At 37.2% G+C, this 25,372-nt stretch overlaps 1 protein-coding gene across 2 annotated transcripts; it reads right to left on the bottom strand.

The window, feature by feature from the left end:
- Positions 1-3,141: 3,141 nt before the first annotated feature.
- Positions 3,142-25,129, bottom strand: LOC136283983 (tubulin monoglutamylase TTLL4-like). Of its 2 annotated transcripts, none has more exons than XM_066173627.1 (22): positions 23,619-25,129; positions 22,862-23,158; positions 21,918-22,028; positions 17,494-17,570; positions 16,611-16,700; positions 15,667-15,771; positions 14,946-15,028; positions 13,920-14,048; positions 13,662-13,787; positions 13,072-13,170; positions 12,509-12,556; positions 11,755-11,841; positions 11,168-11,281; positions 10,926-10,995; positions 10,234-10,266; positions 9,562-9,633; positions 9,310-9,387; positions 8,914-8,983; positions 8,508-8,578; positions 7,989-8,068; positions 5,538-5,601; positions 3,142-4,425 (listed from the first exon to the last, which is right to left on the bottom strand). In XM_066173627.1, the coding sequence occupies exons 1-22, from the start codon at positions 23,773-23,775 to the stop codon at positions 4,351-4,353; spliced, it is 2,136 nt and encodes a 711-aa protein (XP_066029724.1). In that variant the 5' UTR covers positions 23,776-25,129; the 3' UTR covers positions 3,142-4,350. The 2 variants fall into 2 exon arrangements, with proteins under 2 accessions (XP_066029724.1, XP_066029725.1); XM_066173628.1 differs by having other exon boundaries at positions 17,494-17,567; positions 23,619-25,128.
- Positions 25,130-25,372: the final 243 nt, after the last annotated feature.

The following is a 25,372-nucleotide window of genomic DNA, read 5'->3' as shown; positions in this document are numbered from 1 at the left end:
AGCGGGCAAAATGGAACTCCTGCCCGCAAACGAAAATTGTAAATTTTTTGTATTTAATGGAAACTGAAATATAATCAGTAAATCTTACCACTTGCTGAATTTGTTCTTGTTTTCCCTTATGTTCTTCTTTTTTGTATGATTTCGTTGAACTTCGAATACGACTCTTGCCCCACAGCTTCCAACTTCCCGTACCACGTTCTCCCATCTCTAGTTCTTTTGCAGCCCTTTGTTTCCCAACTCCCGCCCTCTTTGTATTACTCCCGTCTTCGGTTTGATTAAAAGGACTATTAATTGAACTAATTTCACATCCATCATGTTAAATTTTCGCTCTTCGCCGGAAGCAGCTGTTGTCGTGAGCTGTATGAAAACTGGCTCCAACGAATGATTCAAGTCACTACTCATCCATTGTTAAACCGTTTGCATTTTTGAGCGTTCAGTTTAAGCGCTGATAGACTGTTATTGTACATTATTATTCGACTGGTCTCGAAGTCACATTTTAAAACTACTCGGATTTCTTCGAGAAATTGAGATCTTTTTAAAACCTCTGCAGAAAGTTTTAAAAGTTGTTCATACATTCTATGATACATTTATTCACTAGCGGTATGATTCAGCTATGTGATTATGTGATTGTAACATAAATATTTGCAGAAACGAGGACTGATTTTTCATTGCCACATACAAAAATACTGAGGCTGATCAATATGGCCTTGGACGACGTTGGACCTAATTCGCTTTGCTCGCCGAATAATTCCGGCTGCTGACACTGTTTACATGTTTCATGTTTCAGGTATCTAATTACGCCGGCTGATTTCAATTTTATGTTTCCTCTCGAATGAAATTATGCTTCGGTGGACCTTAAATGGAATTAAGTGGAAAAAAACCCTTTGCTGGGTACAGGTTTATCACTGGTTGATGAGCAGTAAGAAACAACAAACGAGTGCCTTTTCAATTTCTGCTCCCGCTTCCCGCCCACGTGTAGATCCCTTCTCCCGCCCTCTTAAGCTTCTGCCTTCTGTTCTCCGAGCTCGTTCCTCTTTGTTCCCCTGCACGTTTGTCGTGCAAGGCACTCTTACCCAATAAGTATCCTTCATTTGAAAAGTAGCATAAACTATTCGTTAGTTACATCACAGGATTCGAACGATTTGAATAAAATTCGGTGTTTATAGCTGTCGTTATTCGAGAACTTGAAAGAAAGAGCGTCCAGATGTTTCAAGTTGGTCGATTCCCAGTGCGCGTGCGCGATGCATAATTTGAATAATTTACCCTTCTAACAAGCTGCAAATTAGGATAGAGGCACTTTACCATTTATTCGCCTTGTTGCAATCTAAGATGGCGGATTCTAAATATCGAAAAGAAAATCCTGTTCGTTTGTCGAGGGAGCACTTGTCGTTCTCCTACCGCTGAAGCGATTTTAAGGCATCTTTTACAGGAAAGTGAAGATAGGAACGAATGGGAGATTGAAAGGGCTGGAACTCATGTTTTCCGTGAAGGACTCCCATCGAACGAACGAGGGTTGCAAGTGTTGAAGAAACATGGAATTGCTAGCAACCACCGAGCAAGACAAGGATGATTTTCGTCATTTCGATGTAATATTGGCCTTTGATGAGAGCAATGTACGAGGTCTGAATGAAACTTTTAAGCCAAATGACGGCACTGCGCGAGCGTAGGTAAAACTGTGTGGAACATATGACCCCAAAGGACAGTTGATCATACACGATCCTTACTATGGATACATTTCAGATTATGAAATGATGTTCGATCATGTTTACAAATGCTATGTGGAGTTTTTGAAACAGTGTTAGAGAGAAGAAGAACTTACTGGTTTATCAATCACCGAGTCAATAATTTTAATATCTTCGAATTAGACGCACTGAAGGAAAATAATTAGTTTTTAGGGATGACGATGAGTGTATTTAGGTGCATTATAATGCTCTGAATACTGACCACAGCACGAGAGAAAATGGACGAAACATCGAGACTGCAATGTTTTCTATCCATGCATGATTTACACACCAACTGAACACAGACTAAAGCGCTGGTCAAAGTTCTCTCAAGTTTGGTTTTTTTTTTTTTTTTGCTTTTCAGATAGAGAAAGTTTTAAGTTGTGTGCCTGCCAAAAAAAATACTGTGACAACTAGCTATTGTTATTTTCAAAGCTCCACAGTGACATATAGTTTTTCATGGTCTATTTTAAAGTACCGCGCTTAAGACGATTTTTCCAGGAGGTACCCCGTTTTGTGGACAGTAACCTCCTTCAAATTTTGCTCCATCAATTTTTTTTCAAACGATCTTTCGCATCTTACGGACCCTTTGCCGCTACGATGACTTAAATAAATTTCAGAAAAAGATTTAAACGACATGGCTAGCTGATTATTTCACCGCAGGCTACCGAATAAGAAGCAAAAGCAACGCCACTAATTTGTTTTGCCGCACACGGAGACTTTGACAACTTAACAAAAAGGAAAAAAACAGCAGGATTTAAGATCACCGCAATAACTAAATTTATCATGGTAATTAATTACAACTTTATTTCAAATTTGTTGAAATCACGAGATTCAGTCGTTGGATACAAAATGTCTCTCATTTTCCTGCAATTTAATCGATTTCTTTAAACAAGTCTTGAAATTTGATTATTATATAGTTTATTACATCCATTTTGAAATCACAAAATTCAGTCGCTCAATACAAAATTTCTCTCATGTTCCAGCAATTTGATTGATTTCTTTAAACAAGTCTTGAAATTTGATTGGTTGTTGTATTTTAGTAGAGCGGTCTCATTGGTTGGGATAAAAATGTGATTTAGGAAATAGACACATCTGTCATACATCACACCGGTTACGGAGATTCGATCCGGTCAGCCTCTTCGTGTAACGTCACAAGTTTAAGTTAACAACATGCACAAGATTAATTCTTTTTACTCTTTTTTACTTTTGTTTTTCATTTGTTTTTCCATTTTTCGTTCGAGGGTTTGGCAGGTAAACCATTTTGGAGACTTGAGTGTTAAGCTTATCCATTTTTGTTTCTCGATGGACACATTTCGGAATCTCTGTTTCTCCCCTGCACACATCAGAGTTCAACGAACGCTTCTTCACAATCGTTTTTATTCGTTAAAATAATTGTGTTATATTATTCGCACGGAGTTAAAAGTTGTTCGAATAAAGCACCCGGGTCTATACCATCATTATCATACAAAACACAAATCTTGGAATTAACATACGCCGTGCAAGTTACTCCAATTACTAACTCCCGTTCTGTCAACCCTTATGAAAGCACACGTTCAATATGCTTGAAAGCGTGCCGTGCGGGAGCCAAGGTAACTGGGTCTACTACACGAGATCGAGGCTTGCCAGGGGACTCCCCAGAGTAAGAAAGAAACAATGGTAGGAGGCCCTTTTTCCCTTTGAACCGCATCTAGGAGGAGCACCGATGGTGTCGCTGTGAGTCAGCAATGCGGTTTTAATGTCTTTCCAGACAGTTGATTTGTGGCTGTTTGCTCTGTAATTATCTTTAGTCTTATTTCAGATTCTCCGAAGAGATACTTGGAATGTTTATGTTTTATTTGGACCATTTGGGTCTAGCAAAAACAGAACTGAAGTTATCTTTCAGTTATGTTTCACGATGAAATGCAGCGTTTTTAATTCGTTATCAATTCCTTCATAGTTAAATCAATTAGTAGCCTTTTCTGTGGAAATTGTTTTGCCATTTAGTACATAAATAGATAGAATATGGTAAAAAGTTGTGTCAATCATGGAAATTGGATTTACAAGCATTAAGAAGTTTTTACTGTTATATACATCTGATCAATATCATGAAGAAAATTCGGTGTTTGGAAATTATGAATAAAAAATAATTATTTATAAGGTATCATCATCTCAACAATACCTTTCTTTCGTTATTGCAGTTCTCTAAAGCTTTGGCTATAAACATTTCTGCTCCAGATCTGCAAACAGAACTTCGGTAGAGTGATGATTTTTTTAAACATTATATTCACGTTTACTCTAACCCCAAACGGGTTAAATGTCTCATGAAAATTACGTCTATTCTCACTTTTCGCTCTTTGTATACGTAAAATATGAATATGTACATTTATATTACAAGAACGCTTGCAGTTCGAAATGAATCAATTAACGCTCAAGCATATCTATCTGAGCTTAAATTGAGTCTGTTCAGATGAATCAACAATTCATGAAGAACTCGCTTCTGTGGGCATGTCTCAATCGTGCAATGCGCATGTCGGCTCTGGATGCACTCTTCACCCTCCCCTCCGATACACACTGGCTGTGGATTAATTCTAGGGAGAGAGGGTATGGTAGTTGTTGTCACAGTAAGCGGCCCTCTATCCTGCACTAGTCAGATGTTCGATTTCATCCGAGCTCTTAGCATCTGCCGGCTTCGCTCAGAGGATGTGGCCGAGCTGGAAGACATCTGATGAAAAAAAAGAATAAGTTGAAAATCAAGCATAACATTTTCATGATATGTTAGGCTACGTATATTAGGCTATGCAAGGTCTGCATATGCAAGGTCTGCATAAGCAAGGTCTTCATATAAACACATACACACAACCCACAATTCCTCCATTCGCTCTGATGAAGGGCTAATTCTCGAAATGTTATCACGGTGGCTAATTTACGTTATCAATTCAACTGATAATACTAAATTACCCTATGCAAGGTTTGACTGGTCTCCAGTCTTCCTCGTGGCGCTGGTGGCCATCACAGAAACCCGTGGGCGGAGGTGTGATGAGAAGGTCCAGTGGAAAAGAGGAAAATGCCTTCTACCCTCCTTGCTCCAGCGGGGTTTATCATTACCTATTAATCGTTTTTAAATCTCACCGAGCTAATATTTGGCAGTCTTCATAAAATGAGTTTTGCATAATGATGTCACAAAACATTGGAATAAAAGCTACAGGGCAGCGCGTTAGCGTGGCTGTGTTCATAACGAAAAAAATTTGTAATTTGTTATGCTCTGTGTTCATAAAATAGCTCCGTAACCCTCACCGAGGCTAGACCGTTGGTTCGTTTGCTTTACGGCTTGTGTAAGCGGTAAACTAACTGAATGTGTGGCTAACTGACTATTTTTACGGTGCGAATGAATTCTTCGAAGTTTTAATCAGTGCTGTTAGTACTAACAAACAGAGAACCGTACAACAAATCGCTTTAACTGCTTCACGCTCTTTGATCTGAGGTAAGGTCAGTCGGCGCGAAGAGTCCCTAAGAATCTTGCACGTTCGGTTAGAGTTTTCTAGGTTAGAGCGATTTTGTAGAGTTGAATGGCTGACCTGGAAATCAAACACGATGTTTGAAGAGGATGAAAAACTACGAGGACGGAGCCAAACTAAAGACGATTGAGTTAAACAAGTTTAACGTAGGAGATAAACATAAATACAAAGTAGAAATCAAGTGTATGTTATTCAGTTGTAGCAAGACAAATGTATCGTGAGGAGGAGCTAAAAAAACTGAAGTGACTTCCCATGGAATAAGCGGGGTATTCAGTAAAGAGAGATTGCACTTTCTACAAGAAGTTTGAGAAAAACCCACCTTGGATGTGTGCGATTTTGTTGACTTCTTCTTTATTTTAGGCAGAAGCACCGGAGCCGAAGCACTGGAAAGAAAAAGACGGTTCTTGACACAATACTATTTAGTGCTGGCTGTGACAAAATATCAGAAAGCTACTTTTGAAACTGCTATGGTATATGTGGCCTAGAATGAACTTCTAAGATCTCCTGGGTTGGCGGAAGTTTGAGCTGTAGGTCTGATGGTCACCCTGGGCCTTAATGGCCATCGTCGTTTCAGTAAAGAAACCGGTTTCGCTTTACATAAGTATCTTTGTCACTTTAAAACTGAACTTGGAATCACTGTTGGTATCTGAGCAAATACGCTCCTAACCCTCCCCTAACCCAACGACTGTCAAATGATAACAGGTTAGGGTAAATATTGGGGTAAAATGATCAAAAAACTTCATAAGTGCATTTGTGTTTATGAGAATATGTGGCTGTATAGCAAAGTGCCACTTTCTATTAAGATCACCTTTGCACACCTAAAACTAAACTACAGTTTTCAAGATTGTCACTTAGGCGGATGAAGAAATTCATTGATGGAAATTCATTGATTGTCAGTTGTGAATTAGCGATTAAATTACAGGAACATGGGACGAAATAGCTAAAATAGGTGTAGAGTGAACTAGAGAGATTAGAGTTTTGATGTAGAAATGAAAGAAAAAGATGAAGACAAAAAGTGAAAGTTACTATATATTACCCTGATTCATTAGAGCTTTCAGAATTTTCTTTATTCTTACGTCTACAAGAAGGAGCTGACTTACATCGTGGAGTTCTTCGAAGTTTTCTATTTGATAAAGAGAGGAGAAAAGAGGACAACAAAAAGAAAAGACAGAGAAGAGTACCAAAGATGGAAGGGTAAGAGAGGACGAAAAAGGAAAAACATCAGGATGGTCGTCTTTTTCCGGGTATCGGCCGGCAAAAAAAGAGGAAAGTAAAGAAATTGAAGTCGAGATTAGTAATAAAGTACAGTAGAAGAAAAATCGTCAAACTAGAATGAGGATCCAAAATTTAAGGAGTAGGAAAAGGTTCAGCAAGAACAACAGAGAACTCTCCCAAAGTTTCGTTTGTCACTGTCACATTTTGCCATGCGGATACTTCTCTTCTGAGGATAAGAGAAAAATAACAGACTTAGACTACAAAGAGATGTTTCGAAACTGGGGAACCCTGGATATGACCCTGTTCATGACTTTCCTCTGTAACAATCTGTCAATACAACGCGTGCACCTTAACCGTATTGAATCATGATAGTTCCTTTTCTTCACATTCAGCTCTTCAATAATCTGGAATGTGCGATCAGAATCTCACTCCTCGTCGCAAAGATGCGTACAGGTAATGTGAAATTAGTGATGAATTTCCAGTGTCCCAAGAAAGACCGGGAGAAAAAAGAATACCTTTTGCCCTTAAATGATGTAACAGCTGATTTTCTCCGCGGAGAATTTTTCAAGATGGAAGCTGTGCCATTCCTAAAAAGGTGAAAAGTAAGAAATGGAAAAAGGGGAGAGAAATAATTGCATGGGAGAAAAGAACCGGACTAAGACTGAACTTTGAAGACTTTCACGCAACGAGTGCGCTGAGGTAGTACAACCAAATTTGGATATATTCATATGGGACATGTTTAGGAACATGAAAAATTGCTGACATAATACCTTTTGACAGTCTTAGTTGAAGAAGCAGAGGAAAGCCTACTAACAGTGAGGAAGGAAAAATAAAGTCAAAACAATCAGTGATGATCTCAATTCGCAAAAGCGCGAGCAGTATAATCAACTAACAGAGCTTAAAGCGAGAAATGAGTCCTTCTGATTACAAATGGATCTGTTGTAGTTTTTAAAGTAGGTGTGCGGACTACAGGGTAAATACATAGCAAATACGAACTTGTAGACAATTTGAAAGTGCAATAAAGAAAGAAGCTTAACATTTCAACCAAACTCAAATATCTGAGCACGAAAACCAGGAAGTAGAGTGGCAAGAGAGCTTATAGAAAAAAGCTTAAACAAGCTTAGAATGAGTTTCTGAGGAACAAGGATGAACAACAAAGGAAGTAGTGTGTGAAGTAGTGCAGAGCACGGAGGAGAATAATCAGAACCCATCGTAGAAAAAGGACCAAAGTCAACATAAAAGAAACTGCGCCAATCCCAAAAAACCATGCAGCACCTTTCCAGCATGTACCTAATAGAAGTAGATGAAGAGTTTGAGTTGCTCCACTCCTTTATTCTCGCAGCTGGTGCTGAGAAGCGTCTGAGAGAAAGAAGAAACGCTCAAGAACATGTAGAACACTGAGAATGGACGGAGAGTGACATGGTGTTTCAGACTGAGGGCAACCTATAAATTGACTTTAAATAAATGTTATCATCAGGAATATCAAAACAAACAAACAGCGATATGCAGTTTTTGTCAATCGACATTAAGTCGGAATTCAATTTTTTACACCGACCTTGATTTGATGAGTCCGTGGTCCAAACTGAGAGCTGGAGCGGAAGAGGACCTGTACGTTATACCTTGAGGGCAATTCCACTGTGAGGAAAAGGCGTCTCTCAATCAATTAATCGATAAAGCCTTAAATCTTGTGATCGAGCTATCAATCGATTACTCAATCAATCAATCAATCAATCAGCCAGTCAGTTCTTCAGTCTATAAGTCACTTGATAAAACCATTCATTTGATGGATCCGATTCAATCAATTCAGTCAGTCGGTCGGTCCCTCAGTCAGTCAGTCAGTCAGCAGGCCAGCTAACCGGTTACACAGCTGGTCAGTCAGTCAGTCAGTCAGTCAGTCAGTCAGTCGTCAGTCCGTCGGTCAATCAGTCAGCCGTCAGTCGGTCAGTCAATCAGTTAGTCGTCAATCAGTCTGTCAGTAATCCAAATAGAATTTCGAACTATTTTCAAAATCTTTAAAGGAATGATTACTTTCTTTGCGAAAACAAATAAATCAATTAATAAAATTAAGCCTCACTTGATGTGTTGGATCCGAGGTTGCCCCAATATGAAGTTTCTTTTCACCAAGTGCTTGGAGAACAGCGATTCCTGTGTAAGAAAAAAGACCAATTTTAATAAACATTTACAGCGTAGAATCATAAGAAACATAACAAGAAAAAACTTGAGACCATAAGGGCAACAAAAAGACGCAGAATTTTAAAGAGTGACACGGACTACACTTGTTCAGCTCACGTTGTGGATCGCACGACTCCCGGTGTAGTGGTCTGGTCTTAAACTGGCCCCCATTTAAACCAGCTCTGAGCTGCACTGAGCCAGCCAGTCTAAATATCGCAAATACATACATAGACTGCAAATAACGTAGTTTACTTTTTCCGAATATACATTACGGTGACCTAGCTTTTTCTACCTGAATTTAAACTTACCCAGGACTGTGCTCCGCCCTTCTCTCATGTATTTTCTTGTCCATTCGTCCAACAAAATGTTGTAATATCTCTATAAGGAAATTGGCAGAAAAAAATTCGATCAAGGATGAAGGGAAGAGAAAGTCATTTTAAAAGAGAGCAAAATTGCTGGAGTCCGTCGCACCATTCGGGGAAAAAAAAAAGTGATTGAAAGAAAATGGTTGGCGCACCGCTCGGACCTCTGAGAGTGGCACACACTATAAGTAGTAGCTACTACATAAATCCGCGCGGCGCGCTAAAATCTTCCTTTTTTTTCTCTGATTTCTTTTGGTCGCGCGACGGACTTCGGCAACAAGCAGGGACTGCCCGTAGTTTAATGAGGTAGTAATAACTGTTTGTACGTAAAATTATCCTCACCTGAGACTCAAAGAATCTTAAATACTTGTTGGACGACATGGATGGAAAAACTCTTTGAAAGCATCCTCTTCGACTATTCTGTGAGGGAAAATAGAAACGCTCGAGCTATGCTACATTACGGCAAGTTTCACTTTCTCGAATGCATGGCATTCTCTTATAAAGGATAAAATGAATTCACCTTTCTATTTCACACACGCATAATAAGCAATAAACTTTGTAAAATTTGTTCAAAAATTCGAATGTATAGTGTACCTCATCCTCTGTCTCCATAAGCATTCTAATGTCGTCTGGTGTTAAGATGTCAAGGATTGACTGTTTCGTGCGCTAAAAGACATGAATGAAAGAGAAGTGAACTGATTACAAGTTTGTATTATTAAAATTTCTTACCAATAAATTCAAAATTCGAGTAATCCAAAGTAAGTGACGAACGCAGCTGGGGATTGCATTGGATTAAACTGATGTTTCTTAAGCTCCAACAGCCTATGTGATTGTTTTAGAAAACTCGACACTCTCTTGAATAACAAGATGCTGATGTTCACTAACACAAATCCCAACTACTTGGTCCCTTTTGCCTTTCCGCGCTCGAAGCATTTTCTTTGATTTCACCGTAAATTGTCTTATTAGTTCATTGCGACATTTTCTTTTTTTTTAATTTCTTTCTTTTGACTGGCTGTGTGGTAACTTTCGTTTGGGTTTTGACGCAATTCATCCTGATGCATCCTAGAAAAGCCAATAAAAGGGTCAAGTGTCTGTTGTCCAATGATGCAGATTTTAAGCGCTCTCTGCGGCGTAATTTCGAGTTCATGAAACATGTCGTGTAACTGTCAGCAAGATATTTCAATAATAAAGGCATTGTGGGATTTCTAGATGCAATCATTTAAAAGAAAGGAATTTGAAGGGAAGCGTTGTAAAATGTGTTCCTACCTCGTCTAGGTGACGTTGAACATAAAACGCATGCTGAAACACAAGAAAAATAACGTCCAACACTTAAACAAATTAAGACGACACACAAAAGAACAGTTTGACTTGGTTCGAAGTCAATTCCTTGTTACATTGTCGCAAATAATGGAATGTATCTATAGTCAGTACTTTTTAACATCATTTGTACGTTCTAATAATCCGTAAGGCGGGCTCATAAGAAAAATGATTAAACTATATGTTGGGGTCAGTGCAGGAGAAGTATTAAGTCAGCAACAATCTCCAATACAAAAGCACTCAATAGAGCATGTCTAACTATTTCACTTCTTGAAACATAAATCTAGGCTATTACCATACTACAGAATTTTTTTACTTTAGTCGTTGTCTCCACTGGAGGTAATTGACCTAAGTGTATTTGTTGTTTTCAGAAATTGTAATCGTTATGACTGATTGGTAACAGGACCTCTTGTCGTCCAATTCTGTCTGTAATCATACTCTTGATTGACAAATTGGACTCCCGCTTTGCGGTCGTCCAATTTTGTTAAACTCTCGTATGATTACCGACCGAATTGGACTCCACTCGGTCCTATTACCATTATATATATGACGTTGTCACAGTAAATTAAGACTGGCAAACAACATAAAAACATGTTGTTCTAAATATCTGTAGGTATTTGCCATCCATAACATATATTCACCTTTCCTCTCTCATCTGAAGAAAGACCCGTCACAGCTTTATCTTGAACAAACTGGTTCATGTTACTAGTGCTGAAACCAAACAGGAATTTCACGTTCATAATACATTATACTCATATGTGCGCTGCACAATGCAACCATATTGAAAAATTACATGTTGGCGGAGTCAAGTGCCTCACTATTCATCATTTGCAAATAGCTCGTAATTTCAATTTCTCTCTGATATTCCAATAGTTAGACTGACCTTGAAGTTGAGGTTGTGATCAGGTTTTCTGGGATGCAAAACCCTGCCAGGTTTAACAAGTCTTTCATCATCTGTCCCTTGATGTTACGGTCCAGTTGAGAGGTGGAGTGAAGACTGGGGAGGAAGTTGACGAAGTTTACTCGATTAACGAACGCGCATTTTTCTGCGCATCTCAATACGCACCTAATTGTAAATCTTACTGCGCATCCTATTGCACACCCTTTTACACAACTTGCTGCGCATCTTATTGCACTTCAGACAAAGAGTAAACAAAACGAATGCTCGTAAATGTCCCGCAATAAATCAATTAACACAAGATGTGCATTAAAAAGCATTTTGAAAAATAAGTTAAAAATCATCCTCGTTTTCGATGAGAAAAATTATAAATGGCAGCCTTTTTGTCCCTTACTATGTTCCAATGTCTGGCGGACCATGGAAAAAAAATTTTTTTGCATGCGAAAACAATTATTTGAATGGGTTCACAAGAACACCATAGAACTACAATCCCTTAAGAATGAAAATTTTTGAGTTGGATACATATCTCTCGCGTGGTCAATATTTCTGAACATGACAAATGCGTGAATTACCTTGGAGATATATTCACTTCTAGTAGCCACGGTTTAAGGGTCTCATCCAACATGACATCAAATCCAAAAAGCTCATGACAGCAAGATCTAGACAATGTTGTAGATGGTAGAAAAGATATTACAGTTAGTAATACTGACTGAGTTAGATGTTCCAGCGGGGAAAAAAAACGGATTTTGTAACTTACCGTACGGACCATGAAAACGAGTTTAGTAAGATATTAACGAAGTGCATTAAAAAAAAATACACGCTTCTGATTAGCTGAAAACGAGCGCATTCTCATGTAACACGAGTGCAAAGTTGTAGCACAAGTGCAAGTTACAAATGGCGCGCGCACGCTTTCAAATTTCGTTTGTCTCGACTTTCTGCAGTGTTTTTTCAAGTACATTACTAACCAAGTAATTATATAATTTTTCTTTTTCATAACTTTTTCTTTTTGGTGTAATAAGCACTTGCAAATTTTTCAAAGATTACAAATAGCACTTGCCCTATGAGCTCATGCAATTCTGTTGTCTTTGAAAAATTTACTCGTGCTTATGAGCACCAAATTACACTCGAAATCAGGTTAATATTTATACTTGTTACATCTTTGGATTCAAATAGTGCGCGAAGATATCAATTCAAACAAAATTTTGAATTGAGGAGGGCATACAGCCATAAACAGCCCGGTAAATAGACCAATCATAGCGTACGTACTATAACTAAACTCTGTTCAAAATGCACAAATGTTGTTCAAGACCAACTGCAGTCTCTTACCTTTTTCTCACATTCTGTTTCACCATGGTGTTTACCGCTGAGTCAGACCTGAAACATTCACATCAAGAAGTTCAATTTCACTAAATTTTCTTGTGCATGTTAAGATTTAAAGAAACGGCGAAAATGGTCAAAATGTAGAAATCAATAAAAATAGACCTTCAGATTCTTTGACAAGCACAGTGTAATGACAGGGTTCAAGTTTTCAGCAAAATGCGACAAAAAATGTATCTATAGTGATAATTTACATGCGTTCATTATTATCTACAAAGTTTTCAAAGTTATCATCTCCGTACGTAATAAGACATTTGCTGCTCAAAAAACGTTAAAATTGATGAGTAACGTGTCGGTATCTTGTTTTTGCCGCTACGCCATCTTCGCAGGAACTCATTCCATAATGCTGGCGGCTTCTGCCTTTTACGGCCAAACTAACGCAAGTTCAAACTAGTCGAGTTACTAAAGAAACTTGAACCTATGGACTATTGTGCAGCTGTACTTGTCAAGATGGATTTTACTAACTTTCCAGTGAGTATTACTTTACAACAACGGCATTTTCTGTTACTTACGCTATGATAGCTTTGACAACCAAATCCTTTATTGTCTCCCAAACATGAACATGGTTGATGTTCATGCGTTTCATGTAACCCCAAAGAGCTTTCAAACTCCTACAAACAGAAGCGTCGCGTTTAATTAGCAAAATGGAATGTTTATTTTTCAGCTTATCTATGAGAAAGGTTGCAATCAAATTAAATACAAATGTACTCCAAATTAAAATGTACCATAACTTGGAAGTACTGACAGAAAGAATAATTTTTTGACGACGGCGTCGGAATATCGTCTGTACTGAGCTTGCTCTACCCCAACACATTTCTTTGCAAAGATGAACAAATTAACCGTTTACACTTTAAAATTAGTAACTACGTTCTCCACATTGTTCTCTTTACATTTCCTGTGGTACTGATGAGAATACAAGTTGTTTGACAAACAGGAGCTTCTTAAACTGGTGATCATTTCCCTTATCTCATGACCTTCACATTTGATTCAGGGCTGATACTGTGAGGAGAAATTAGAAGCCAATCACTGTTAGGGTTTAGGGGTTTAAGCTTATTACAGTAAGTACATGTACAAGTGAATGAACAACACTACTTTAACCTACCATTTGTGTCCCTGACAAACAGTTTCATCTGAATTCGCTTGGTAAGCTCCTTCATTCTTTTTATTGATGCTGTAATTTGTCAGATGCATGAACTTGTTGCTTAAACTTTTCATGGATGATGAGTACCTTGAAAACAAAAATGGAGATGGGAATCTTAGGAGGTGTACAGTGTAGCGTTGGACAAATTAACCTTCACAACTACTTAACCATGCACACATCTATTTATTGTATGTCATACTTGAGTCTTTGAAAACTTACTTGCATGTTGCAAATCTTACAAGCCCATCTTCAAAGACATATATCCTCAGAGGATCGTATGAAGTGACGTAGACATAGATTCGAAGATCAAACTTGCTTCCATTGATGAGAAACGGTTTGGCAAGGTACCTAAAAATCACAACAATGATAATATTAATCAAATTGTAACAATTTCTTCAAATGTGATTGGTGAATTAGCTGCTTTATTCTTCACTAATTAGTAGATACAGTTGTAATTGGATAATTGGCTGTAATCAGACACCTGCAATCTGACAGTTGAAGCAGCCAACCATGCTTAGTCCTTTCAGTCAAATCCACCAATCACAGAATTGATCACAATAGTCATAGCAACAACCACTTATCCCAGGAAAATTGTGGAATTTCCAAAAGTTTTGGAATTTTCCACTTAAACATTGTCTCTCCTGCACATATTTGTCCTAAATGTATTTGTTGTTTTCAGAAATTATAACTATTAGTAACAGGACTTTGAGTCATCCAATTCTGTCTGTTACCATACTTGTGAGTGAAAAATCGGACTTGCACTTTGGGGTCGTCCGATTTTGTAAATCACTCGTATGATTACAGACTGAATTTGATGACACAAAGTCCTACAACCATTATTAATGACTAGTCTTTTTACGAACATGTTTAGTGCTCACTCAGTCATCAGAGCTTAATCAATTATAGTCCACAACAACTATTGTGCACTGTGCAGCTAAATTACAATTCAACAAGGAAGTACCACTGCAGAAGCAATGTGAGAATTACAGCTTATTAAATCTTTGAATTCATTCTGGGGGTGTGCTTCATCTCTTGGGGAAGTGGGTGGGAAGAAAGGCAGTCACAGTAGCCTTCCCGCAGTGATGACTGTCACCCATGAGTAATGAAACTCTGGACTTGAAATCTCTGGAGGTTGTTCTAGAGCATTGAGGTTGCTATTGTTGAGTATTATCCCTACAATACTGAGTAGTACATATATGAGTTACATACTAGTTTAATAAACTCAGAGGGAGATATACAGCATACCTCTGAACAATAACAGGTCTCTTCCTTGGAATTTGATTCCACTTGTGAATGACACGGATTCCAATCCCTCTGGCTGAAGCAGGCTGTACATGAAAAAATCAGATTAACCCTTTAACTCTCAGAGGTGATTGACAAAGAACTTCTTCCTATGATATTCATATATTATCCTGCAAATTAAACAGGTATTGAGAAACTCCAACTTATCAGGCAGAAGAATCTAACACTAAATTTTCATAACTGATATAAGAGGAAATGTGTAGCAGCTGGAGAGGAGAATAAACGATCAGATCTTGGGAGATAAAGAGTTAAAAAATCTAACGATACCATGCAAATCAAAGACTTGCCAGTTAGTTGATTAAGTGCAGTCTTGACATGTTAGTCACCCTTCATACCTCCAAAAGGGTTATAACATATGCACATGAGGCTATAGTATGGATCCTTGTGATAAAGATCAGCTCAAGTTTGCGCAGTAGTGAAATACCTTAAATTCAGTGGCAGTCACAAAAAGGGGACCATTCAAACACAAAAAACCCTTAACAGGCAACAGCATGATGTTTTACTTGAAATTGTAGTTACTAGTAACTGGCTTATATGGAAAACATTGATACTACTCCAGAGAAGATGTTACAGTAGTGTCACAAAACTGCACACAATTAAACTAAGCCTTGTTAGATTAATCCAGAGTTTTTAGATATAACGAAGGCAAGAAAATGCTTCTTACTGGCTTGAGAATCCATTTCTGTCGACTGCTGGCATCATCCCAAGCCCTTTTCAGTAGTTTCATGTCATAAGGCAGAACATAAGTTTGGGGAACAAAACCATAATCCTGTAGAAATGTCAACAAAGGTGCCAGTTAGTCGAGGGATGTTCTACAAAATCATTATGGATACAAGCTTAAGTCAAATGAGCTCAATTCCTCGACTTCAGCTCAACACCTGGCATCAGTACATGATGTTCTGCATTATAATTTGCTCTACACCATACAATTTGACTTAAACTAAACACATCTCCAATTATGGGGGTTGGAAAAGGGGTGTGACAGGACTCCAACAATGTTAAGTTGTTTTTGACTGCTAGGTTAACTTAAAATTTGCATCTCCCTTGTGAACTCAGGGGTTGACAAAATGGCCTCACAAAATCCCCAAATTGCAAAAAAAAAAGAAAGAAAAAAGAGAAGAAAAGAAAATCTCAAAAATGCAACCATGCATCCTCAAATGCAGAATCCTAGATTTTTCAGTGCAGATTTTACCAGTCTGAGAATGGCTTCCCTGTGTAGGGAATCATTTTACATCACACTCCCAGATAGTCTAGGAGAGTTGGCTTCCAAAAAAATGTACCAATAAATTGTCTCTGGTTAAAAGGGGTTATGATTGCTTTCCTTTCTTGTGTTGTCACAAATCAGTTAACCCTTCACTCCCATGAATGACCAAGACAGAATTTTCCTTACAATATCAATATAATATCAACCAGATATTACATGATGCTTGAAAATAAAGAATATAAATTCTCTGAACTAACATTAAAAGAATTGTATGGTTGACAGAAGTTACAAATTTGATCTAGGAGTTAAAGGATTAAGTGTACAGATTTTCACATTCTGTTAGAACCCAGCTTCTTTGTAAATGATTTAAAGTACCACATGTAAATAGTTTCTGATGAACATACTTTTTTTCCGTGATGCACCATCATTCGGGAGAGATTTCTCCACAATCTGTCTTTTCTCCCAATTTGAAATGTACCAGGAAAGTGGTTAACCTGAAAAAAAAAAATATAATTATGAACTATACATTAAAAGGAAAAAACTTGGCATGACCATGCAGCTATAGTACCAGCTAGTAACATTTTTTGCGTGCTTTCTGAGTGATGAGCTCTCAAACTTATCCTTGCATCTTTAAATTTTGGTGAGCTCAAACTGTTTTTCAGGCACTGAAGCTTGGGTGAGAAGAACTGAAAGCATTCCTATTTATCTAAAGAACATGTCAGTTATATATGTACATGCATATAGTAGCAAGGCTACACAACAGTACATGTTTCTGGGCTGGGTTGTTCAAAGCTTGATTAAGCTAACCAAAGGTTACCCAATAGTTTTTCATTAAGCTTAATGTAGTTTTGCATACCATTATAATTGTTTATATTTTTTTCCTTCAGTTTTTTCTTACACTGAGGTAAAACCCCTCAAAATGTAATCCCTAATATATATATATATACATATATATATATATATATATATATATATATATATATATATATATATATAATTATATGACTATGCACTTCAAGAGAAACCGAGGAAAAGTCAAACTGTCCATCCTGGTTTAAAACTTACTGCCTTAAATGGGACAACAAACCCTCTATTATGTGACCCACAATTAAGAGTTATTTACAAACTGTAGGCATCTAGTTACTGCAGACTGGTCATTTAGATTCATAAAGTCTTACAAGATTTTAAGCCTAAAAGTATTTTTTTTTTCAGATTCAAAAAAGGAGAAAAAAAATTGTGTTACTGGTAAATTACTTAAAACATGTAAGAACAAAGATGATTTCTTACCTTTTGATATTCTCTGACAGTTTTAAAACAGTTTGCTTTCATGTGTTTGCCCCAGTATCCCAGCCAGTCATTCCCTGCTTAACAGTAGACATTAATCAAAATGTAATAATATGAATATTTTTATTAAACACCTTTCTCAGGCATCTTCAGGGAGATGTACACATGTACAACTAATTCTTACAGGAAAACCTGACTACAAAATAAATTTTAAGAAACTTAAAGGCAATGGGCTGTACCCTTGCGAAATGGCTTTTGGAATTCCTAGGAATTCCTAGGATTTTCCTAGGAATTCCTAGGAATTTATTCCTAGGAATTCCTAGGAATTCCTAGGAATTCCTAGGAATAAAGGTGTGAATTTTCACGGTAAATTCGGACTGGGAATTCCTAGGAATTCCTAGGAATTCCCAACCATAACAACTCTGGTTCTAAAAACCTAGAAATTCCTAGAAATTCCCAGAAATTCCCAAAAATTCCCAGAAATTCCAAGTTTATAGCCAACAGGACTTGGAATTCCTAGGAATTCCTAGGAATTCCTAGGAATTCCAAATCAGAGAACCAATGACTTTCCCTGAAAAGCTGTATATCTAAAAAATTCCTAGGAATCTCTGGGAATTTCTGGGAATTTCTGGGAATTTTTGGGAATTTTTAGGAATGTTTCAGAATTACTGGGAATTTTAAGCAAAAATTTGAGGCTAATGATATACAATAAATACTTTAAATTAAAAAAACCCAGCTAAAATTCAAGTATTCAATGAAATTTATTTAGAAGCTTAATTTAAGGCTTACATGTAAACTGTTTTTGATTAATTATTAACATCAATGTGTGGTAATATTAGGATGGAATTTGATTTATTTTTCTTTTCTTGAAAACTTCATACGGATTAATCCTCAATTACAGCTTTTCATATAAAATAGTTCTAATCAATCATTAAATTTGGTTTGACACAAATTGTGAATAAAATCTGTTGATTCTTTTCCATAAAATACAATATCTTAAGTTATATTTGAAAACCAAGCACTCTTGGGAGTGAAGAGGCTAATTACAGTCAAATAAAATTGATTTTTTGATTAAAATCTTGTTGTAACCGTAACAATCAATTAGAATGAAGTTATCCTAAACTGCAAACTTAGCTGCTGTTTGTACTGTTTGTATTTTTTTTCCTGGGCTCACAATGAGTTGGCCTTGAATGAGGTTGTCAACAAGAACCTTGACCATTTTGTATCTGGATTCCTTGACATCTGAATTTGAAAAAAAATAATATATTAAAATATGTATGTTTAAAGCTCAGACCAGGCTTTTAAGATGGCTATGAGGAAAAGGGCATTCATTGGATTCTCAAATTTAGAAATCTCTGTTATATTGAGTGACTTTCATATTGGAGTTAGTACATCTCTCTCATGGATTTTACTAAAAAAGGGCTGAATACATTATTTTGTTTTTACCAAGGAGGGCTTCTTTATGTACTAAGGTTTGTTTAATAACAGTTCCTATTTTGAATCTTGAATGTTCCCAAACGTGACTAGAGGAATCTTGAAACCTTACTGATAGGTTTATTTCATTGTAAAGCATAATAAGCTTAAGAAACTGCGGCATGCAAGTGACCGATTCGATTCTCAGAATTATTCTAGTTTCAGTTGCGCCGAGCGTTATGTAAGCTTAATTCAACCCGCTACATCTATTCTTTTATAAGATTTTGATCACGTAACGAATATCGCAATTTTTACTCACCTCAAACTTTCAAAATCGTAGCTTTACAGACGGCCATTCGACCCTTGTTTGTACCAGTCAATATGTCAACTGTTGTCCCTTCTTTTAACTCCACGGCGCCAACGACTTTCTTTTCTTTTACAACACTCACGCTATTCTCGTTTTCCCATTGAACCACAATAAAAGCTATCTTTAGAAATGTTATATTAAGCAAAACAGTTGAGAAAAGCGATCAACCGATGAAAAGTACATTCAAAGATGAGCGCCAAATGGAGTCTTCTTTGTTTCCGATCACGGGCATGATCACGTGGATCTTCTAGGACTTGTCATTGGCTAGCAGAGAGAATCCGCTGGCTTGCCGATTGCAGTGTTAGGAGAAGTGCCCAACTTTATTCTGACTTCTCCGACCGGTTCTCTGCTTCTAGAAGATGGATAGCTTGGTGATATAAATAAAGATGTGAGCTCACTCTATGTAGAAATAATCGACAAGAATCGATCGTATTACAAATGCTCAATTTGTGGCCGAAAGTTGTCGAAGAAACAAAGACTCGAAACTCACTTGAGTTGTGTTAGTGGCAAAGGTGAGAAATAACACAAGCCAATCACAGTTTTGAATGCGACTACAAATCGTCTTTTACCCTCATATTTATAAAAGAAGGATACCACATTCGGAAGTATAAGAGATACATAGATGATCCCAGTGTACCAGTACCTAAATCTACAAAGCTTGACCGTAGAAAGCGTTCAGCAACACGTTCCAACACCGCCATCTCGATTCCTCAGTCAGTCGTTTCCACTGAACTTAAAGCAGTATTGACAACAGAGTAGAGTGCGTCTTACAAAGGAGAAACATTTGTACAAGAGACAGAAGTAGCTATATGCGATTACAGAGGTGCGTTGGAACTCTGGTCCACAAATAGTTATGCACTGCCCGAAGTATAAAACAATTTTGTTGATAGCTGACAGACAGAGAAGAACAACAAGTAAACTTAAGAGCTGTTATAATTGAAATGTGACTTGCACTTTTCATTTTTATATAAAGAAGGACTTGTAATTTGCACCAAAAATAAAAAGATGTAATGTTTTTTGGGAGATCCAGCGATTGGGACATTTAAGAAATTAAGTTATGAAAGGAAACTTAGTTGGTATTTCTCACTACTAACAAGTCTTGTTGACAAATATTTTCAGATCAGAGTTTCAAATAAAGTAAATTGAAGACGTCATATAAAAGGTGTTTTTCCTCAAAGGGAACATTGACTACCTCTGTCTTGTCTGCATGCCAAATGTTTGCAAAGTGTGTGGATGATCCACAAGTATTGGAACTCTTACAAAAATGTTTTGTAAGAATAAAAACAGCAAAACAAATTACAGCAATTAGTCATGAAAATAGAGCAAAAAACTGAAAAAAAAAGCAGCAACAACAATCATGAAAAAAGAAAGATTAATTAGGTGTTGAATTTGTTTGTCTAAGGCATGAAATTTCTACTAAAAGTATTGTCAACAAAAAGTCTCTGACAGCGTTGGAGGCAACTAAGCTTGACTGTTCCAAGGTTTTCTAACAAAGGCAACCAGTAATGTAGGTTAGGGAAGTAAGATAACAATGTAATTATTGTTAATTATTGTGGAAGTTGGCAATTTCTAGTTAACATAACTGACAGCTGGTTCATGAGAAAATCCATATTAATGTAAAGATTTACTAAAACTTAGTTTGAGTAATAAATTTCATGATCTTTAAGTTATAAACATGTACATGTATGTATATCTCTTGGTAAGTTTTGTATAGCATACCTTTTATTGAGCCAAAGTTTTAAGCCTCTGAAATTACTCTTTTTCTTAAAACCTTCACATTCAAGGTATTTCTTAGAATTTATGTGGACCTCAGGGTATTAAAATTGCCTCAAATTCAATTCCCAGAAATTCCCAAGAGTTCCACACTTCTTAAATTATAGGTAGTTTGTAAAGCTGAGAATTCCTAGGAATTCCTAGGGATTTCAAGTCCTCACAAAACTGGAGTCTTCCTTTCCCAGAAATTCCCAGTAATTCCAAGCTTTTTAAATCAGAGCTAATTTGCATAGTTGGGAATTTTTGAGAATTCCCAGGAATTCCTAGGAATTCCCAGAAAACTGGGAATTCAGTTTGCAAGGATCATTTGCATAATTGGGAATTTTTGAGAATTCCTAGGAATTCCTAGGAATTCCTAGGAATTCCCAGAAAACTGGGAATTCAGTTCGCAAGGGTAGGAGTCAGAAGATATACAGTCCTTTCTTCCTTTCTTTTTATGGAAACCAACAGATGTATACCTTTATATTAGGAGCTTCTACAAAACTGTGATAAAAAACATTAGCATACAGTCTTCCTCACCATCCCTATCAGTATATTAAAGCAAGTTTATACAGCCATGTTATAAAAAACTTTTTTTAGTTTTTCAGGACAATGGGGCAAATGAAAAGATTTGAAAATCTCTTTCAAGCTTGCTCTCTGATGCTAACTACAGTGTACATAAAGACATTCAGCACATATCCAAACCAGTTTTGCCACACATTGAGACAAAAATAGGGAGATTAATTATTTCACGTTTGCTGTCTGATGTACAGTAACAACATGTCATGTATGCAATTGTATACACATATTAATCTAAACTACTTTACAGCACTTAAAACAGACAAGCAAGGAAACTACTTGTATAAGTAAAATCAGTAATAGAATAACAACTTACTCTTTGTTGGTTTAAAGCCAGCTCTTGCAATACACTGCTTGATAACATTTGGTGTTATAGAACTCATCTTCCATCGGAGAAGTTTTCGCACCTCAGGTGAAAGTTGACCCACTACAAAAGATCATAGAGATACACTATACATAAGTTACCAAAGCAAATTTATTCAGTATACAGGTACACTGTACATTAAATGCTTAGGGAAAAAAAACTGACATTCCTTTTTTTTCTTCAGATTAAATGATATTTTGCTTCTCAGTTTGTGTTTCATGATTTTAGTACTCAACACCATACATGACTGCATGCTGCTGAACTGCACTTGCCTATAACAAGACAACATTCAATATCATAACACAAAAAGGCTGGAAAAACTTTTTTATATTACATGTTAATAATGATTCAATGTCCAGTCCACAAGGTCATTTCATGATTGCATCTTCATTTGAATCCCACTAATCTAAGTTGATTGTTTATACATTAAATATATGATTGAGAAAATCATATAATTATACAATGAAGACCATTAATTAAGAATCTACTTGTACAAAGTTTAAACTTACTTTGGATAAAATTACTAAAATATATCACAATAAAATCATGCATGTGCTGTGGGAATATTATTCTGAACTGCAATTCCAAGTGATAAACTTCAACAAATTTTTATACTTAATTGACCCTTGCCCCTAAGAGTGACCAGCATCTAATTTCTCCCTATAATATCAGCCCTGAATCAAACATTAAGGTCATGAGAATAAAGGAAGTGATCACCAACTAAAGAAACTATTGATTGTTAAACAAATTCTCCTTGCCAGCACCCTGAGAAATGTGGAGAGAAGAGCATGGAGAAAATAGATACTGAGGTTAGGGTGTAAAGGTTTAAAGTTTATGACGCTGAGAAAACAATACCTCCTTGAAGTGTAAAATACACAGTTTTATATTCAGTTTACCTTTTTCTCCCTCCACAGAAAAGTAGATGGTTGGAGATATATGAGGAAATAGGCTGGGTACTAGAGGAGGAATTTTCTCTTGTTTTTCATCGTCACCTGTTGATGCCCACGCATTTGTTTTTTTGGATGATGCAGAACTTGGGTTTGATGATCCTAATGTACCAGACCATCTGCGAGTACCTAACATCATTGGTCTTGCACTTGATGCTCTACTTTTTGCAGTAGACACACGAGAGGAAGCAGCTGTGCTGATCAGTGACTGAGAACCATCATCATCATCACCATCAGAAAAGCCTGCTGTAATATAAAAGCAACATTTTAACATTATAGCATATTTATTTCCCTTACATTGTGCCGTAGCCAAAAGTTGATATCATGTTAAGACAGGCATAAGTAAAAATTGAGTTGTGTTCATCAAGTCAAATGCACATTAACAAGAATACTCTTGGGAAGTAACTTAAAAGAAAATCTTTACCAGTCCTTTGAATTGTCTATTTGTCTTTGTTTCTTTGTTCCATTCATTTAAACTTTAGAGATGAATATGTCACATATATGACTGTGTCATGGGGCAAGGGTGCCAAGATTGGATGCAACTGCTGTTAAATATTCAAATGTCTGCCTGCCTCAACAACAACAACAAAAGCAGGTGACTGAGTTGAAATTAGTTTTTTTTTTCCAAACTGATCACTATAGTTATTGCAAAGTGCATTATTAAAGCTTGGAGTTTGCCAATTTCAACATGAGTATTAGTTATTACCTTCATCAAGGTCATCGCATTCATAGAAATCATTGTCATAGTTGTCCTCAACAGACTCATCATCATCATCATCATCATTTTCTTCCATGTCGCCATCTCCTTCTTCTGCATCTTCATCTTCTTCAGCAATATCAGAGATACATCCATCGCCCGGCATACGCTCCCATGACGGACACCTTGACTTCTCGTAAAATTCTATCTAGTGTAACCGGCGATAACAGCACACACTGAAATACACCGTGAATCGTGACTCTGTCACGTAATTCAATTGCGTTATTATCCTGAATTGCTTCTCCTTTCTAAATAAAGCAGCGATAACATCATTTTTTGGATCAGAATTCTAGTCGACAGGAATAAGAGAAAGTTTTTCTGCACACCTGTCTTTAAGACAGTTCTATTCAGAACTTTAGCATAGATCCAATTCAAGTCTTATAGGCATATATTGATAGCCTCGCCGATGTTGCACAAAAGCCCAGGATTACACATTTGGAATCCCAAGTAGATTGTTGGGAAAAATGCTCCTTTCCCAAAAAACCTGAGTTTGTTCAAAAAGCTGGGGAAGCGTGCCAGCTGGTGTGCGATGTCATTGCTCTAAGAGATGGAAAAGCGTTATTCCAAGCGGTCGTAGACCATGAAGAGAAGTGCAAGGCAGCTATTGATGTTGGCCTTCAAACCCTTACGGTCGCCTATCAGAATGCTCCCACAAAATCACTTAGGACTCAAATACTGAGTATTTATGCCGATAGATTTTCAGCCAACGAGCTTAAACGCATGCATCAGCCATTTGAAAACCTCTCCGATAGACAAATAAAGAAGGCAAGGGCACAGGCGAAGAGTGAGGTGCCTGTTGAAAAAATCCTGCGTCACAGAATCCGACCTTGAGCTCCATATGAACTTGGTATTTCATCATGTAAGTCCTGTGTCTGCGAGCATGACTGAAAGTCTTTATGGCAAAGTGAAGAGGGAGTGGGTTCATCACTTTCAGTCATTGTCATTAGAGGGTTCGACTGAACTGGTTGCAGTGGCCACAGAACCCTTGACAAGTGCTTCACAGCTTTCCATGGGATGAGCTCTTCATACGAGAGGTGCAAGTGTACGGCTTTCGCAAACCGTCAGGCAGTACTCGTGTTTGAGAGAGGCCAGGAACACAGTAATGGATGAGATAGGACTGAAACATCCAATCATGTTTGATGTCTATGATGTGTGTTCGTTGGCAAGAGGGTGAAGGTTGCCCAGCCTAAAAGTCAAAGTACTAAGAGACATGTGCAAACATTATGAGCTCGCATTCAAAATGCGAGATACAAAGACAACACTTCTAGAAAAAGTGGAGGAAATGATTTTGGAGTGGAGTTGTAATGCAGTCTTACTCTGACGTTCACCCGTTAAGCGAATGCGATATCCTTTTTCACAAGAACTCTCCAAAGTTATGAACAGCGACTGCTATGCAGACAGGTGTGACGACCAAATATCATTTGTTCCTGTCAGCTAGAAATTCGAGCAATCGCTGCTTTACTTAGACTTGAGAGGTATTCAGGACAATTATGCGATGGAATTACGTGACAGAGTCACTGGTCAAGGTGTATTTCAGTGTGTGCTGTTATCGCCGGTTACGCTAAATAGAATCCTGTTGTTTGGTTCTGAAATGTTCGTACAGGTTTGAATAGCGTAAGCTGTCAGAACTCAAATATGCATGAAATAGCAGAAGCCAAATTTTTAAAAAAGAGTTTGCCATTAAAATGTTAGGCGAGCGCTAA

The sequence above is a fragment of the Pocillopora verrucosa genome, chromosome 10, assembly GCF_036669915.1.
Source record: "Pocillopora verrucosa isolate sample1 chromosome 10, ASM3666991v2, whole genome shotgun sequence".
Classification (NCBI taxonomy): Eukaryota; Metazoa; Cnidaria; class Anthozoa; order Scleractinia; family Pocilloporidae; genus Pocillopora; species Pocillopora verrucosa.
Note: the sequence above shows the minus strand (reverse complement) of the source record. Positions and strands in the feature narration are given on the sequence as shown.

Coding starts and splice junctions, on each gene's coding strand:
- LOC136283983 (XM_066173627.1), bottom strand. CDS start 23,775: ATGCCGGGCGATGGATGTATCTCTGATATTGCTGAAGAAGATGAAGAT. Junction 16,701..17,493: donor CTGTCAGAGAATATCAAAAG/GTAAGAAATCAT, acceptor TTTTTTTTTCAG/GTTAACCACTTTCCTGGTAC. Junction 15,772..16,610: donor TGGTGCATCACGGAAAAAAA/GTATGTTCATCA, acceptor ACATTTCTACAG/GATTATGGTTTTGTTCCCCA.